This window comes from Dendrobium catenatum, unplaced genomic scaffold (assembly GCF_001605985.2).
Source record: "Dendrobium catenatum unplaced genomic scaffold, ASM160598v2 fragScaff_scaffold_405, whole genome shotgun sequence".
In the NCBI taxonomy this organism is placed as follows: domain Eukaryota; kingdom Viridiplantae; phylum Streptophyta; class Magnoliopsida; order Asparagales; family Orchidaceae; genus Dendrobium; species Dendrobium catenatum.
Genome location: NW_021318867.1, coordinates 121864 through 141299, shown reverse-complemented (window position 1 = coordinate 141299; position 19436 = coordinate 121864). Strand labels below are relative to the sequence as shown.

Here is a 19436-nt window from a genome sequence, read left to right as displayed (position 1 = left end):
CCAACAGAAGTGCGTCGCATCATCAATTAACACAACGTAATATCTGTAGCCATTTAGAGAGGAAATCGGGGATGGACCCCAAACATCTGAGTGTATTAAGGTAAATGGAGTAGTTACATGATTTGCTTGCTTAGGGAAAGTAAGATGATGGCTTTTAGGCACGTTACAGGAAGTGCAGACCAAGGTAAATGAACTACTATTTAGAGCTGGAATAAAAGGAGATAAAGCAGCCATTGCACGAGGGTGAGCATGACCGAGACGAGCGTGCCAGATGATGGCCGAAGTTGTTGTTGTGTGGAGAGCGGATGACTTAGTGGTTGCCGATGCTCGAAGAGGGTAAATGCCATTGTGGTTATGGCCATGATGGAGTGTTGTGTTGTCCCGAAGATCCTTGATGATGTAACCGCCGGGATCAAAGGAGACAGAGCAAAAATTATCATTAACGAGTTTTGATATTGATAGAAGGTCGTGAGAGAGATGGAACATGGAGAAGTCTGGATAGTTTGAGCTTACGATTGCTGTCAGGGAGGGGAAGCAGACCAGACCCGCTATGGTGAATGGGCAGTGACGATCCACTTGCAGTTGAGATAGTGTCTCCGCCATGATAGGTTGCTGGTTGTTGGACATTGACAATGTTAGGGGTGAGATGAGCTAAAGCTCCAGAGTCTAGTATCCAGTCGGTGGTGGGCTGGGATTGTGAATGAGCGATGTAGGCTCTGGAACTTGAGTTTTGAGACTCTGTGTAATTGGAGTTGTATCTGTGCCAGCATGAGAGGGCGGAGTGGCCTGTTTTCCCACAAATCTGGCAGGTAGGACGTTGAGAGGTGCGACTGGTTTGAGGAGTTTTGAAATTGGACGGTGTTGAGCTGGAGTTGCCGCCTCTTCCTCTGTTGGTTCTAGAGGCAGAGTTTCCGCCTGTTCCTCGTGAGGAGTATAGAGCCTGAACGTCGCCGGTTGTGGTTAAGTGATGTAAGCAAATTAAAGAAAACACAAAGAGAGAACAACAAAGAGAATCAAATCTTACTTTTATAAATTTAAGACATTACTTAGAGAACAAAATAGGTTAGAGAAAACAACTAACTTCAGAATAGGAAAAAGACAACTTCCAACGACTAACAAAAAAAAAACTAACAAAGAAACAATTTTTTTAAAAAAAAGGCTATCCTCAGAACATCCTACAAGAGTACTCCTCAAATGCACCGATTGTAGGAATATATTTTAAAATAAGGTTTAGATATGCAAACCAAGGGTCCACCACATCTAAGGGTATCCAATGTCCTTTCAACTTCAGCAGCAAATGCCACCAAAAACCGTCCACAACTTCACGAAACAGCCAACAACCTCGCTAAAACAACCAACAAAAAACAGCCAACAACTTCACCAAAAGAACTAGAAGAAAGATATAGGTGGAGTGGAACTTGCGTAGAGAAGAAAGAGGTTATAGAGAAGCCGAGAACGAAAGAGGAGAAAGCTCGCAAGCTTTCCAGAGGAGGGAAAGGGTGGACAAAGCTCTCAAGCTTTTCCAAAAGATAACCCGCGGATCTAGGCACTTTGCTCTCAATATTCACCTTCTTCTCTTTCCAAATACTCATATATATAGCCAAAAGAGGGGGTGAACATAACAGGCCAAAGTTCCCAAACATTTCCATAATAATGAAAGCCAAGAGTCATATTCCCGCTGAATTCCCAAGAGTCACGTAAGACAAAGCCCCACGAAACCTCCAAGAACAGCACAAGCCGTTGTTTCAACACAGGAAACCAGGCGGCAAATCAATTCACGATCAACAAAGCGATGCCCGAGCAGCGGAAAAGAAGACAGCACCCGAAGAGGCACATCACATCCGCGAAGCAAGTCAGCAGACCGAGAGAACATAATTCCAAGAGAGAGAAAAAAAAAGTGCAAGCAACTCAATTTCAGAAGAATGTGAACAGATAAAGTTCCACCCACTCAAATTCCTTGCTCCCAACCTTTAATATTTATAATTAGACTCAGCTCATAATGAGCTACTTTCCATAGATATTTAGATAGCTGCGCACAACTAAATGTTTTAACTACTTAAGCTCAAAGCCGAAACAGCCAAAACCCACATGAAACCACAAAACATTCAAGGACAAAAAGGACCCCCCAAGCCGGCAAGACCCAAGGAAGCAAACATCCAAACCTCTTCCCTACCATGATCATTGGATTTACCACCATCATTGGATAGCATAAAAAACAAAAAATAGAAAATATAACTAATATTATTCATAACAAAAAATTAATGCAAAAATCTAAATGCATCATTAAGTCTTGTTGTATCTCCAACTGGAGGTTTATCTCCTCGCTGCACAGCAACGAGTATAGAGATTCAAGGGAGATAGTATGGGGAGAGATGCGGATAGCTGCTTTAAAGGGGTTATAGGACGGAGGCAATCCCTTCAAAGTGTAGAGGATGATATCCTCTGTTTCAATGTGTGATCTGACGGCAGCAATGTTGTCAACCAGAGATTTGATCTGGGCAAGATATTGTGGAATGGTTTGATCACACATCTGAACATTGTGGAGCTCATTTTTCAGCTGCAATACGCGTGACCTGTTCGAAGGTTGCAGGCGAAGTTCTAATGTTGTCCAGATCTCATGACAGGTCTTGAGGTGAAGTATATACGGCAATACCGAAGGTGAAATTAGGGGTGTCAATTCGGGTCAACGGGTCGGGTTCGGGTCGAACCCGGAACTGACCCGGCACTGTTCGGGTCAACCCGAACCTGACCCGTTTTTAAAAACGGGTCAGGTTTCCAGACCCGAACCCGACCCGATTCGGGTCCGGGTCAACCCGACCCGACACGAATGACCCGGAATTGACCCAAAATTGCAAGTTTTCGGGTCAAAAATCGGGTCAATCTTCGTTTTTCGGGTCAAACTCGGATTTTCGGGTTAAATATGAGTTTTCGTGTCACTTTCGGGTCGATTTCGTGTTTCCGTGTCAACCCGAACCCGACCCGATTTTTAAAACGGGTTGATTTCTTCAACTCGAACTCGACCCGTTTCGGGTTTGGGTTGACCCGAACCCGGATTTTTCCGGGTCGGGTTCGGGTCGTGTTTCGTGTCGTGTCAAAAATTGACACCCCTAGGTGAAATGGTAGAGATCAGAGAAGAGATAAGATTTTGATCAATTAATCTCCACAGTTTTTGATCATTGGGTGAGTTGGGACATTGTTGTTCTCCGGTGATGTAGCCTTCGAAACCATTTGTTGAGAAGGCTTGAAAGATTTGTAACCTCCAGATTGCATAGTTTTCTACTGTGACCTGAGTGTGAACCAGGAGTTTGAGATTGGACATTAGAAACTTAAGCGGAGGCGGAACTGTGAAGTCGACCATGGACGCCGACAGGGTAGAGGAATTCTGAGGTTGAGGAGCAGAGGTTTGAGTTTGGGAAGATCCTCCTTGCTCCGCCATTGGAAAAGTGAGAGTTTGTTGTGGAGCTATTGCTCTGATACCATGCTAAGAAACCTGCAAAGACAAGGTTAGAAGGAAGAAGATGAACAGTGTTGAGCTGAAAGATATCTTGCATTATACTTCCAATGGTTTTTATAAGCCATTGGAGGAATATTCCTGGACCGTTAAGGTCAGTACAAGTGGAGCAGACCATTGAGGTCAGAGCAGGTGGCGCAGAGGAAAAATAAGTGGATTAGGCCTTTCAATGTCGCCGTTACTTGTTATGATTGGCTTTACACCAACATGGAGAATAAGATGCATGGCAAAAGTAGAAAGCTGGAGAAGATACCAAGTAATTATAATTACAACAAAATTAACACCAAATTGCAGGTTAAATAAGAACATCATGTGTCAGTCTGGACTCTGGAGCTTCAATAAAAAAAAGTGATGGAACAACTATCATACGATATAACAGCTACAAAAATAAGGTATTCAGAACATTTGTCATTTTACAAAATAAACTAATAAACATGATAAGATAAGAGAGATTAAGAAAATTATAGCAGTTAAATCAACATATGCATAAATGAGATGAATAAGAAGTCTACAATGCAGAACACCTTTTGTAAAAATAAATATATGATTTTCAAAGTGATATTGAATTAAATATAGTTTTTTTATTAACAGAACTTTAGAATAAACTATATTAAAAAATTCATGTAATATACAAACTTGTTTCTCTGCAATTTCGGATAATTTTTCACGTTCATTAAGGGCTTGCTCAATTCTTTGCACTGCTGCTCTGGCATTGCCAATTTCTGCTCGAGCATGAGCCCTTTCCTCCTCAACCACTTTCTTCGCGTCTTCAGTAGCCTGAATTGAGATTGACCCTTAAGCACATGTATCATTCAATATCATAAAAATAAAAGGAATATATATATGATGCAAGAAACTAAAATTAAAAAAAAAAATTAACATAGTTTTGGTTAACTGTATACAGATTTTGCAGCATTTTGGATTTACCATCTCTTTCTGGTTTACTTTGGAAGGATTACTTTATCCTGAATGATTTTAACCTAGTCATAAGGAGCAGTGAACAATAAAGCAGATTATATATATACTACAGAAAACTTCAACAGTTGCTAAGTTATGTTATGTATACAATCCTACCAATTCATTGCATTTCCTGCTAGATAGTACAAGGTCATGCATTATGCTGCTCAATGTAATAATGAACTAAATTCTATTTTTGGTGCCATAGTATTTTTATTGATTAAAATGTTTTTAGTGTTCCTTCAGGTTGCATAAATTACTCCACATAAGATGTCACAAAAAAAAAAAAGACCATAAGGGGATTAGAAAAATTGAAGCCCAATTATATGTCCAGCCTTACTTCCTGTCTAATGGACTCATTAGAGAACCTTCACCGTTTGAACCACTCTGCTAAGATTGAAAGGAGTACACGTGAAGCTTCCAAGTAGAAAGGTATCCCTGATGGGTTAAAAATGAAGTTATTGCATAAGCAGGTTCTATGGCATTTTAGATTGAAATTCCTTCTCCAGTAAATTAACAGTATGTTATTACATAATGCATTCACTGTCAAAATCCAAATAAATACTATTCCAAGCTTCCAAACCAGCCACGATCATTAAAACAAGTAAAAATAGAAACCTATACCATGGCATTTTGTCCAAACCCATCTCCTCCTTTGTCCCTCCCATCTTTCATTTCTTACCATTCAAAGCCAAACTGTGTCTAGCCAAAACGGGTGCCCTTCCTCCCAATTTATTTTGATAAACTAAAAATAATTTGTTCCTTCCCTTTCAAATTTCCTCCATTCGGGCGTCATATTTCCGTTCACTGACCCAGTGTTCATGTAATAAACCCAATCATAAAGAAAATTATGTTCATTGGTTTTACGGTAGTTTCTGCCAAGTTCTAGAGTTACTTGAAACAATACTTCAAAAGACATCCTTACGAAATACGGTAATCTTTCATACTGGCAGCCGGAGGAATTCTAGTATCATGACATGTATTGGCCCAAAAATGAAAGCAGTCTCTGACAAATCAACATCAAGCTTCAAGAACTAAATTTTTACATACCTAAGAAATTAACTCTTCTCCTAGATCCATTTAAATCCTAAAGCATACTTAAAAGCTAGCATGAGAGTTTTGTTACACTTGTTTACAAAAAAAATTTTATTGCATTGCCATTAAATGCATTTCATAGGATAACTACAGTTAAACCCTTAACCAGAAAAAATATTATTTATCAAAATAGAGTAGCCTCTTTATATTTCTGAGTGGAGCCCCTCCATAATGTGCAAGACAGGTCTGGAGGATATGTGAGCTCCAAAATTTCACGCCCCGATCTCTCCGCGCCCTCTTTTGTTGACGATGAGAGTTTTAACGGGTTAAGATTCTTGGGTAAATTTTTAGAATGCAGATTGGGTTTTAAGATAAGACATTGCCCTAAAATTTCGTCCTCATTTTGCATGGACTTTAAGAACTGAGTTCTGGTTTCTCATATGCGGATGCCCCTATGGTTAATTATCCCTCCCGATAACGAGATAGAACTCGCGATTAAGGCTAGTCACTAAATAGGTCGTAATAATTACCTAGTGTATAATAGCAATAATTTTAGGGTTTGAATTCGGTTTTGGATCTTAGAATTTATAATTTGAAATTTATCACCATATACTTAAAGCGAGTGATGTGGGAATGCTAACAGGCCCAATCAAGATCCCATGATTTTGTCATCCCGGGCTGTCATGGTCCTTTGTCTACTTAGTCAGAGAAAGTAAACAACCCAACCTAACATAAGAATCTTGTAGGCAACCATGAGTTGCTTCGTCCAAGAATACTTTGTAAATCTGGGGTGGATGTTTGCCTAAGGAGATGAATTTAAGTCAACATTACTAACAAAGAGCTTAATATCTTATTAAACACACCCTATAATACATTACTTTAGAGGCTTTTAACCATTAGGGAGCATACGAACTTTGACTGTAATATAATGGTGTAATTTTGTGATAAAATCATCCGATCAGAAGGCACGGGCCACGTCCCCGCTGGCGAGAAATTAATTGAAAATGTGTTGTAGTAATCATACAACAAGACATCTTCTATTTGTGAGCTGAAGTTATTATTCAATTCATCATCCTCACAAAACCGTTGCGAAGTGTGGATGAATTTTAGTTTTAAATTTTTAGAAATTAAATTTCCATTTAAATGTTTAGAATTTAACAGATATTAAATTTTGAATTTTTTATAGGCTTTGAGAATTGACCCATCTGGTTGAGATTTACATTCAATGCAATCATCATCATGGTGTTTGAGCACTTTTAATAAATCTACGAAGCATTCTCAGATTTCGTATTTAGAAGCATGACATAAAAATAGGAGCAAAAGCGGAACTTGTTTTAGCGTATAGATCTCAAAGCTATTATCGAGGTATTTGAATTTTTTAGTGAATCCTAGAAGCATTCTCAGATCTTGCATTTATGAGCTTAATATAAAACTCAGAGCACATGTGGAATATTTCATTTCAAGAATTTAAACAATTGGTATGATTTTGAATTTATGTTCTGAATGAATGATTTTATACTTTTGAGGATATTATGAAAATTATATAGCTCTCTCCGATTAAAATTTCCCATCAACGCAACTATCATCGAAGTGTTTGAGCACTTTTAGCAAATTTGCGAAGCATTCTCAGATATTGCAATTAGGAGCTAGATATGAAGATGAAATACAAGCGGAGTGTATTTTAGCATATAGATCGAAATTATTATAGGGGTTCTTGAACAGTTTTAGTGAATCCACGATGTTTCTTGGAGTGAAACATTTTCGGAGACAAGATCTTCGTTCAGTGAGGCTTCTGCAAGAACATTGATAGGAGAATTCACAGAGAGTAAAGAATTTGAAATTCTTGGTTATGAAGGAAGGTTTGCACAATCAACCTGGGGGATTGAAGGTGTCGTAAGTAATTTCATGCTACTAGACTTATCACCTTTAGAACTTGTGACAACGTTATCTTGTTTCCTAAGCCTAAACCAATTTAAGAGCCAGGCTTTCCGTTCGTTTTCTTTTCCTTTGATGAATAATCTGCTTTTCACTATTTTCATGATCCAATATCATATCTTCTAAATGGAAGAGATGAAGGCTCCACTTCTGCAAAAGAAAGTCTTCTTCTTAGAACAGGATATTGCCGTAATCTTGGGGAATGTACAGTTTTTGTTGAAACCAAAATCAGCTTCACTATTCTCTGAATCATTCCTAGTAGAGTAGCCTTAGCCTCTGCTACTTGCTCAAGCCTAGATTACATTCACATGACCATCTTCAAGATTTTGCTTTAGTAAGTACAATTTCATCTCCATTATCTTTTAGACCATTAACAAAGAACATACTATTTTTCAATTATTCTAATTCTTCCTTCAGGCAACGTATCTCAAATCGATATTTCTTTATCAATGATTTTTCAACAATAATCTTGTTATGAGATGCCAAAACCACAATGCAATTTGCATCATGAGCAAATTTTAATATTTTGTGTTTCTTCTGCATTGCTCGATAATGGAGTAACAGTGCATATAAGTATACACACCCCTTGACCACTTAATGATGATTGAAGCAAAAGTGTCTGTGGTATGACTGGTTCTTCCTTCGATCAATTTTGATATAACAGCTCCAAGTGTCAATAAGCATTTCTTAATGTATGCCCAGCCTCCCGTATTTATTATTATTATTATTATTATTATTATTATATAATTTTTTATTTTTAAATCAATTGAAATGACACAATTCAATTTTTTTTTAATCATTTAAAACGACAAAAAATCCTTTGAAATTAATTATGTGGGTGATCATTTGTCATTTGAAATTTCAGCAGCCTCCTCACAGAGGGAGGTTTGGAAGGCACTTGTCTTTAAATATGTTTGGCCGGATCAAAGATATGATGGCATGAGGGCTTGAAAACAATTAATCCTAGCACAGATCTTCGGTTCTTCAATTTGTGATACTTGTTTTTTTTTCACTCTTTTTATTCTTCTTTTTTCTTTCCTTTTCTCTTTTTTTTTCCTTTTTTTATTTTTTTAAACAAACATCCCTTCAATAAATTCTTATACTCACGGTCAGTGGACAGAAGCCGGACAAACGGGACAGTGATTGATTCAGTCGGGGCAGGAGACACGGCGGACAAAACAGGGCTTGTGAATTTTGGCTGGGATCAGGCAGCAGAACTAGAAGGAGGATCAGGTCGAGTGGCTAAAGTTGAAGGACGGGCGTAGGAAGGGCAAAGAAGATCATGGCTAGGGTCAGGTCTTTTGCAAGTGGCAACCAGAGAGCGACAGAGGGACCGGGCTGGCTTGTGTGTGTTTGTGAGCTGAGGATAGAACGGAGGGGTTGTGTGCCCTGCTGAAATCGCAGGTCAAATAGTTGATGGGCCGAAGATGGGAAGCTGAGTCCCATGCGAGAGACCAATGGCTACTAATTGAGGTCGAATCACATGAACAGGTAGGAAGGCTTTGATCAACCTCTACGCTTGCTTCGGCAAAGAGAAATTGAGAGGGAGAATGAGAGCTCTGGCCTTCGATTTTTGTCTACGTGAGAGTCGAGTAGGGGGAGATGAGCGATTCGTCTAGGGTTTGTAGTTGTCGTGTGTGGGAGTTACGTGAGCAGGGCATTTTCTGGCATAAGGTTGTGTCGTTTGAGAGTGAACGTGCGTGGGGCTATGAGGTGATTAGTGGTCAATAGGCTATAGTAGTGTTCACCAATAGCTTGGGTTATTAAGCATTTAGCTCCCCGCCCACATACAACGCTAAGGTGCATTGTTTCTTCAAATAGGAGAATGAGACAACACGGAAGTCGCTTCTAATTATTTGTTAAAGAGGAACTCTCTATTTTTAAACTATGGAAGAAGTAAAGTGCTTGTTAATTGTGATAGAATTACTTGTGTATACTAGATGTATGAATATTTTTGTTCCTATATACAAGTGTTTGTGAATATACGCTAAAGGTGTCATTGTTTCTCCATATGGAGAATGAGACACTACGTAAGTCACTTCTAATTATTTGCTGAAGAGCTACTCCCTATTTTTAAACAATGGAAGAAGTAAAAGCTCTTGTTAATTGTGATAGAATTACTTGTGTATACTAAATGCATAAATATTTTTGTGCCTATATACAAGCGTCTGTGAATATACACATACAACTATATATATATATATATATATATGTATATATGTATGTATGTGTGTGTAAAAGCAAATGGCAACTAACATGTACAAACCATAGATCTTAAACAATATAACACAAGCTTTACATGATAATAACATATACAATATATTCAACATGTAAACAATAATATAATATATATTGCAGCATAATATATTAAATAAGTTTTGTAAAGCATTCATAAGTGTGGGCTTTAAAAGGCTCATGCACTGGATATATTTTCTATTAGCACTTTTCGAATTTCAAAGAGAGCATTGTGGGTTTTCAGAGAAAGATTGTTTTAAAGTTGCCCGAAGACTTTCCTCAGTTGCTTGACTAGAATCTAAGGGAATTAACCTTTCACATCAACAAAAGAGCCAATTACATCTCCACTTGTAGGTAGAGAACACTTATAAATATCAGTAAAGTTATAAGTTGGAAATCACCACCTTTGAATTGGAAGGGGTGAATTAATGGCCAACTAGATTACAATGTCATAAATGCATCAACTTTCTAAAGAAATTTCCTTTGGAACTTGATTGATTGAGGTCTATTTTGTTGTTGGCTCAAGAAAAATAATTCTTCGGCATGAATCCCGCTTTGCAGACATAGGATTCCATTACCCTTAATACATTGTAGTTAATCAGATTTCTCCTAAGGTAGTGTCATGGTTTAATTAAATTTGGGTTCTTACTTCTCATGAGCACAAGAACTTATAGTTAATTACCCCTCTTAATACGTAAGAGAGAACTTTCGAATAAAGATGAATACTTTTTTGGTGTTTTAGACTCCATTATGGGAGAAAATGGAGATAGACCCGATCAAGATCCCATATTTATGTCGTTCATGGTATACCATAGGTTTCAGTCAACCAACACTAGCAATTATTGACCGTAATATCCAATAAATATGATTAGCAGCCATGGGTTGTCTCCTCTTATGGATTTCGAGTAAACTAAAGTGATTAGATGTAGATTGATTTGGTTTAGGTTTAAAAAAGGTGATTTGGTGTTTACATCTATTAGAATATCCAAAAGTTAATTTAATTTGGGATTTATAGTTTAATTTAGGAGTTACCCAGATGTTTAAATTGAATCGGGTCTTACAACTTCTCCTAGAAGTAGCCCGAGCATTTGAATTTGGGTCAGGAATTACGACTTTCATTGAAAGTAGCCCGTAAAGCAGGTATTTTGGCTTTTATTAGAAGTAGTCAATTAGTAGGTCTTACAACCTAGTCCATTTATAACTTGACTTCATATTTTGTTTCATTCTTCTTCCACAAAAAATATACTTCTTCTTACATAATAAAAAAATAAATGTTCATCCATGAAAGTAAAAAATGTGATCCTTCTTAAGAAATTCAAAATAATAAGTTTTTGGATTTCACATGCACCTTTAGAAATCATGATTGATTTTGAGAAAACCAAAAAATAGAGAAACTCAAGTCCCATCAGATGAGCTTCAAATTGACACAAAAATCCTAAAAACAAAATAAAGTGCAAACCTAGTATGAAAACTACAACCATGAAAGAATGTTAGGACTTCAAGGAGATCATTTTTTTTGTCTTTCCTTTTTATATCAATCACTCTACCTCTTATCAATGCATAAATTTTCTTAAATTCCACTTTCAAAACATGAGACATTGCTGTTCACCCCTTCAATCTCAAGCTGCCATCTATTTTTGAAGCTGAAGCATAAAAATCTGTAAGAAGAATGTTGCTTGAATCCCAATATACAAACTTTATTTTTGGACCAGATACGTGCTTCTCTGACTTGTTAATGAGAAGTAGGATTCAATTTTAATGTGCAGATTTTATATCATTTTGGTAAACTGTTCTCCACGTCATATACTTGCAAAACAATAAAGATCAAGTTATTGGTCCTGAATTCAGTCAATCTCTGCATCTAGCATTTCAATTGGAATCAGATGTCTCTGCAGACGACGTAAGTTCCAGAGGACAACATAACAATGAGTTTATATAAACTGCAGGGATTTTGATGCAGGGAAAATAGGAAGCTAAAGATGACTATAAAAAAAATCCTCCAAATTGATGTAGAAAGATGCCAAAATATTCAAGAATTCATCCTCCATTGGGAAATAAATATCATGCCTTATTAGTTAAGAAGTAAATTCATTCTTTCTTTTTTTAATAGATGGCTTCCTTTAGTTTTAAGAAAATTTCTGCCAAAATAGATGAATAGTGGATTTCAAGCACTCAGACTTTTTTGTAATTCATGAATGAATCTTAGCAGAACATAAAATGCAGGGATTTTATTCCTTTGATTCCAACTGAGCTATGTGCAAATCTAGGAAATATAGCTCTTTACTAAACCAAATTACCCTCTCATCTGCATTGTTCAATATCACTCTTGATACATAAAGTTTGAGAACATTCATAAGGGACAAACAATAAAATATTGTTGTAGAAAAAGAAAATGCATGTTTAATTGATAGAAATATACGAAGTAATGCCTAGTTGATGCATTCAAAACCATGCTAACCCTGAAGTTTTCACAGAAAAATAATACTCAAGGGCAATGGGACACATTTGTCAGCATATTCAGAGAAACATTCCTTTCTTAAAATACATGGAAAATGTAATAGGAAAATGGTTGTTTAGCTATTTGCAAAACATATAAAGTAGATGTTTTAAAGATCAAAGTTTCTTCTTTCAAAGTTTATATCAACCTATACGGAAAAATGTTCTCTAATTACCTTCTTCAGAAAAGCTGCTAGTTTTTTCACCTCCTCTTTCTCAAGAAATAACTCTCCCTCTGTTTGGGAGAGCTGAACTGCTAGAGCTTCAACCTATAACAAGCAAAAGACAGATTTACCTTATGCATATACCACATAAGAAATGATGGACACAAACTAATAAGTGTTCATCATCATAGAAGTTAGCAGTTTGGTAATGAATGATCACAGCAACTTCCTGAAATTAGATGAAACTGTTCTTCAAGTTTGGAGAAATGGTCACATTGAATGAAGTCATAGAAGTTGTAATTCGAACTTCAAAATGCTTAAATAAATGTCATTGGCGTACAAAGAATTGTACACATCCATAGGTCAATGAACAGTGATCGAGTTGTTTCATACATGATCTAATACGAAGTTGGACCAAAAGCATAATCAATTTTCTCAAGCATGCAGGAAAGATGAAAATAATTTCATGCCTTTGGAAATTGCAAAGTGTAATGCCAGAATAACAGGCATTGGATTTTCATGGCAGAAGAAATGGATTACTGATTATGTCAATCATTCAGCTATGCGAAGATTGGAGCTCCCAAAAAAATATATATTTCCATGAATTAAAAGAAACTTTTTTTCAAAATTCAAAGAAATGGTCACATTGCATGAATTCAAGCAAGCTGCAACGAGAACTTAAAAATGCTAAAAAAATTATTCAGCGGTCAATGAATAATGATCAAGTTTTTCAAAGTGACAGCCAGTATGACAATGGGCCCAGAGCATAATCAATTTTCTCAAAGGATAAGCACGGAAGAAAAGATGGAAATAATTTCATGCGTTGGAAATTACAAAATGTAATGGCGGAATAACAGAAATTGGATTTGCAAGGCAGAAAAAATTCGATTATGACAACCATCCAGTTGTGTAAACATCGGTGCTGACACTTCACAGCCCAAAAAAGTTCTTTCGACGGATTAATATATAACAGTAAGATCCTATTACAGTTGAGTAACAAATAGAACACAAAATCAAATAAACAATGTCCTATTGAACATAGAGAAATCAAACTTTTCATCAATATACAACTTATTATGGCCAAACAATTTACCACTTTACACTAAACGAGAAGTTAGATTCAGTCCACTCATAGAAAACAGGACATACTAACAACTTGAAAATAAATTTTAAAGAAACACTCTGAAACCCTAGGCAGCATCTTCTTCCTGGCCTATGGGTAGCACAGGGCATCCTCTTGCCTTCCAATCGTCAAGGATATAGAGGCAACAGCCCTAGCTCATCTTTCCTACTCATGCTGGCCATCTTCTACCCATAACATTGGCAAATTAGGACATTGGCGAAAAATCTGGCCATGGTTCTAGCCTCCTTTACTGTAACCCCCTATAGGGGTCACCATCAATGGATCTATTGACGCCGGCTAATCCCCCAACCGTTGGTGTCAAGGTGATACCAGCTGCTTGTGGTGACCCTATATTTGATGCAGTTAGGTTCCTCACACTCTCTCTAGTGCTTCTCAAGGTGTTGGCTTTGCCTTCACCCGTAGAAAATCTTTTGTGCAGGTGGTGCAGAAAAAGGCTATATCATCTTTCACTTGCCCTGAGAAATAATAAGAGTAGATGTACCTTAAAAAGAAAATGATTAAATTGCTTGAATCTCCTAGCAACCAAATAGGAGCTTGACTATTTGTGCAGTGAAGCATTCCTTTGTTAGTAAATTCGTGTATGTCGTCTCAATCTTATGATTATCAAAGATTCTTAAAGAACCACAACTTGAATGGGGATTTTATTTTGATATATCATTATTTTAACTCAAGTTATGTTCTCATCATACTCTTGATTATAGTCGATTACTATTATGTTTGCCTGCATATCCATCCTCATAACAGGTTTCCCTATCAAATATTAAAACAATCAGCCAATATTTAACTTAACCAATGAATCCCTATTGTACAAATTTGGATCGCATTTTCCCATCGCATCATGCATATCTTTGACAAAGAAATCCTATTTCTTTAGGCGCTATTTTTGTCAACAAATTGTGTATAGATTTTCCAATCACACACTTGACCTATTCAATGGCGTGGGAGTTGATGAAAAATAATATTTTTGAGATTTTGAAGATAATATGTATTTGTTTGTAGGGAAAGTCATTGGAAAAAAAATGATCTTTATAAGGGTATCATTCTAAGGCAAGCTATGTTTTTCTATTCTAGAAAAGTTGCTTCAATCTCAAATGTATTGAATGTTCAAATGCAAGTTGATCCTAATGGTTTTTCTCCGGATAAGGAGGCCCCTTCCTCTTTCCCTCCAAGGGATCTCTTAACACAAAGGCTGCATTTGGAGTCATCTATCCTTAACCCTCTACTTTCTCATATTATTGAATATCCCATCACTTAAATGAAAATATTAGCAATTCCCTCTTCAGATACAACCCCTAACAATACAAGTAATTATTTGAATCATTATTTTGTACATATTGGTACTAGTAACTATAGAAACAAATTTAGATCCTCTTGTAAAATTTAACATAACAAACGGTGATGTGTCTCTTCAGAATGAAGATTTCCTTTTACCTCATTATCACAAGTAGCTTTAAATGGGTAAAAAGAAAGATTACTTAAAAATTCTGTGATATATGATGTATTTTACTCAAAAATTTAACAAATATGATTAATTAGAAATGGGTGACCGATTATGGTTAACTGATGCCCAAGTCTAGAGTCTTCATTGGTTTTATCTTAATACTTTAGTTTATCTTTTTTGGGCCTTTTGGCCGTTCAGCATTGATGGAGTGTCTTATTTTGTAATTAGATTTAAGTAATAATATCTCATCGTTAGATAAAAGAAATTAAAAAAAAAAACTAACATGAGGTCTACAACCAAAAAATAGACTATAATTTTTCAGCTACTTCAAATCCTCAAGTTTATGCCAAAAAGACTTCAAGTGAGGGAATTGTGGTCAGCGTGTATAGGTAGGTTGATGTAATGTATTTATAAATGGTTACCTGGTTGAAAGTCTCAATTAAAAATGAAAAATTAATGTGAAATACACCATCTAAGATAATATCCATATAAAACATAAAACAACAACTTATTTCAAAAGTATCATTTAAATGAGGCATCAAAATAGAGAAATTATGCATGAAATAAATGGGAATTGAAAAAAACTAAAGAACAAACCATAGAGATGGCCTCATCCACATCATCCTTGTTTCGACCCACTACACGGTCTCTTAGTATTTCCAGCATATCTCTGAGTTTCTTCAAAAGGACATGCTTGTCAAGTGAAGCAACTTCTCTTAACCGAGTCTGAAATAAAAAGTAACAATTTGGTTATAGGCCGTTTAAAGATTTCACAGTCCCAAAAAAGAAAAGACTATTTGGCAAAATACAGAATAAATATAATGATCATAATTTCCATTCTTTATGTCATTTAAAATCATAGCTAGCCTATCTAATTATCTGACAAATGTGAGCATGAAGAAAAAAAATCAATATTTGTTTCTATTAAGATACTAAGCAACAATCTAAGCTATTCATTGTTTGCAACAGGGAATCAAGGAAAGGTAGAGGAAACATGAGTTCTGCAAATAGACTTAAGAGAATATATGGTATATAAACGAAACAACTGACTCGTAGCAGCGGAATTCAAGATCTGATATCTACAGACTACAGAAGAATGACTTACATAAAACTAGCAATAGGTAGCAAAGAGTAAAAGATGAAACTAAATCGAAGGAGAAACCTAGTTAGACAAAATGGCAACTGTTAAACAATGCATTTAAATCATGGCAGCAGAATTAAAGATCGAATATCTACAATAGGTAGCAAAGACAAAGGAAATCAAAGGAACAACCTCATTAGACAACTTGGCAGCTGTTGCTAGACCCTTCTCAAATCTTGTGGCAAGGTCACGAACAGAAAGCCGCTGCTGCTGCTCTAGCAGTTGGGCAGTCTCCTTGGCAACAATCTCCTTGAGTGAGGGCATTTTGGGATCCTCTTTGGGCTCGATAAGAACATTATTAGGTCCAATTGTATACTTTGGAAACCTAGTTGAGGCAAAATTTACACCTGATGAGACTGACCGAACTGCCTCCTTTTGCATCACGCTTCCAAGAGAACGAGCTGCCCTCGTCATTTAACCAAATTTTAAACTACACCTACAGGGAGAATAAGAAATTTGAAAATTATAAGAATTTAGATCACCGTAAAAGAGAAAAAAAAGTAAGGGGAAAGGAAATGGGGGCACAGGAACAAACATATAGAAGAAAAATTAACATGAAGAAAACAAATATTCTAATCAGAATAAACACGAGATCAGAAAACAAGCAAAAAATAAAAAGAACAACAGAAATATTAAAAAAAGAATACAAATGCCACAAACAAAATTTCGCAAAGGAAAACTCACTACCAGTCCAAGTAACGTCCATGAAGCTACATTTTAGCAGAAAATAATAATAATAATAAGTATACAATTTCTACGTTTTTTCATAAACAAGATCGACAAGGAAAACAGTCATACACCTCAAAAACTGAACCTTTGCACAACATCTTCCCTTCAAATGACACAAATCACATAATTCCATGAAAAATTCACAAATATATCCAATCCCCCGACATAAAACTCGAAACCCTTGCTTCAGCTCCACAAAACACAGAAACCCCTACTCCACTAAAACCAAAATGCCTTGCACAAAACCCTCCCTCTCAACGCATCGGCAAGTAAAACAAGCATACCAGTTCAATCAGATGTCCGACGAACCAGTCCGGCAGCTCTGATTCCCCCAAAAAACAGACACTCTACCTACGTCTCTCAGATCGGTTCTTCACCTCTGGAAAAAGCAGATGTGAATGATTTTATTCAAATAAACAATGCGGGAGATTAAACAAACCGGGAAAAAAGGGAAGAAATTTAGTTACCTTCCTTTAAAAATCCTTCACATATCCTCACTTTCCTTACCGATCGACTGGACCGCGGTGTCGAGGGAGAAATTCCAGTCCCGCGACAGCTGAATGAGTGAAGCTTCGGCTCCCAAATTTGATCAAACCACTCCCCTAAAAGCCGCTTTTGGGGTCTGGCACGACAGCACTGGGCCCTTGAGCTTTATTGCTTTGGTAATGGAGTGGGAATCGTGGACGAATGACCAGACAGTTTGAATAAATTACAAGCAGTACTCTAACGGGTCGTCGTTGTCGAATCCGTTATCAAGCTGTCTGTCAGTAGCAACAGCCGTCAAAGGGATCGCATTTGGATCGGGCATAAATTCCATCCCGTCAACGAAATCCGTTTTATATTTGTTTTATTATTATTTTTTTTCGTTATGATCAATAAATATTAAAATATTTAAATCCTTTCTATATAAAAATTAAAATAGTATTTTCTATTTTTAAATAATGTATTATACTATTATGGTTTGAACTTTCTTAATTGTTTGTATTAACAAAATATATTTTTTAATGCTACGCCCATTTAAAAAATATTACGGTGAAACACTATAGATTTCGAAATCTTTTTATTAATTTTTCATGTGATCAAACTCTTCTTCATTAATTTAATAAGTTGAGCACAATAAAGCAAACAGTATTTTAATGTGATGTGATATTAAAAAAAATTATGTTTGGGTACTTTTCATGCATTAAATCACAAAGCTCGTCAATAATTCTTATGCATTAAATCAAAAGGAGCTATCTAACTAAATTTGTAATGTGCCAGTGTGGCGAATTTTTATTAGGTCCGGACACCTGACGCAGCTTTACATCCGGACGCTAATAAAATGTCGCCACGTGCTCTTACTCTTTACCGTGCAGCCTGACGATATAAAAAAAATATTTTTATAATAAAAAATATGAAAATTATTACACAAAATTAAAAAAAAAAATTAATATTGGCATTCTTATTTCAAAACATATAATTATTTTATAATTTTCTGAAAAAAAAATTAATTAAAAATAAAATAATGAGAGAAGGGACCAATGCCCCTATTATGTGGGCCCATGAGTAACTCAGCTACACTATGGGCAACTTGTTACTCATAAATAAAAGAATTGTGATCCTAATGCTAATTCTTGAAAATAATTCATTGCTTCCTAAAAAAATACTAAAAGTGTCATGTGATTGAATTATAATCAATTATTTTTATGCCAACATAGTTGTAACAATAAAATAAATATTTTTTAGATTATTAATGAAATTGTATATAAAATAGATTAAACAAGTAAGATTATTGATCCAAACATGAGAATAAAAAATTTTGATGATTAATTTTAGTACCATCGAAATTCTAATTTTAACAAATTTATAACTGAAATAAATATGTCGTTAAAACATTACTAATGGTACCTATTGTTTCTTGGTCTGTATCAAAACTGTCTCAAGTTAAGTACTCGAGAATTGTTAGCAACTCATGATGCTATTTGACAGACTAAATAATATTCAAATATTATGTGCTTCTAATGAAGAAGGGCACTTCTACTAGAGGAAACCAACTAGCCTAATATCACTTTATTTAAATATCATTAAGATACTTAAATGTCTATTGAATAGTTTATAATTAGAGAGTCAACATTTACCATTGATGGAATTTTTGGGGATCTTGGCGAAAAATAACCAAAATGCCACTCCAAGAATTTATAAACATATCCATATTATTCACATAAAGTGTGACATCCCAAGATCTAAAATGAATGAATTTTGTTTCTTTTTTTATTATTATTCTTTTTTTAATTCATTAGTAATCAAATCATAGATAATCAGAGCTAACTAATTACAATCAGGAAAAAATATAAATAGGAATAAACAACAAGAAACATAATTACATTACATAGTCAATATTTACATATTGATTCAAAGTTCAAAAGCATATACAATAGCCACCATAGGTTACAAAAGAATACACATAAAACTAATAAAAAACTAAAAGCTAGAAGTAAAACTAAACTAGCAGCAAACCATCATCACGGCTTAAACTTACACTGCAGGCTCCTTACCTTTACCTATATAGAGCCACAGAATAAGCATAAATGTCACATCCTGCCATTGGGCCTGGAAGAAAACCGTAAGGCCCCATGGTAGGGTGTAAGCTTAACAAAATTTTTAAAATA

At 35.7% G+C, this 19436-nt stretch overlaps 1 protein-coding gene across 1 annotated transcript; it reads right to left on the bottom strand.

The window, feature by feature from the left end:
* Positions 1-4147: 4147 nt before the first annotated feature.
* On the bottom strand, positions 4148-17457 carry LOC110112111 (stomatal closure-related actin-binding protein 1; the record flags this gene model as incomplete). Its single annotated transcript, XM_020844208.2, is given in 6 exon segments — positions 4148-4288; positions 12346-12438; positions 15516-15644; positions 16192-16495; positions 17073-17167; positions 17256-17457. Coding segments are annotated over 4 exon segments (645 nt in total), but the record flags the coding sequence as incomplete, so codon positions are not given.
* Between the last annotated feature and the right edge of the window lie 1979 nt (positions 17458-19436).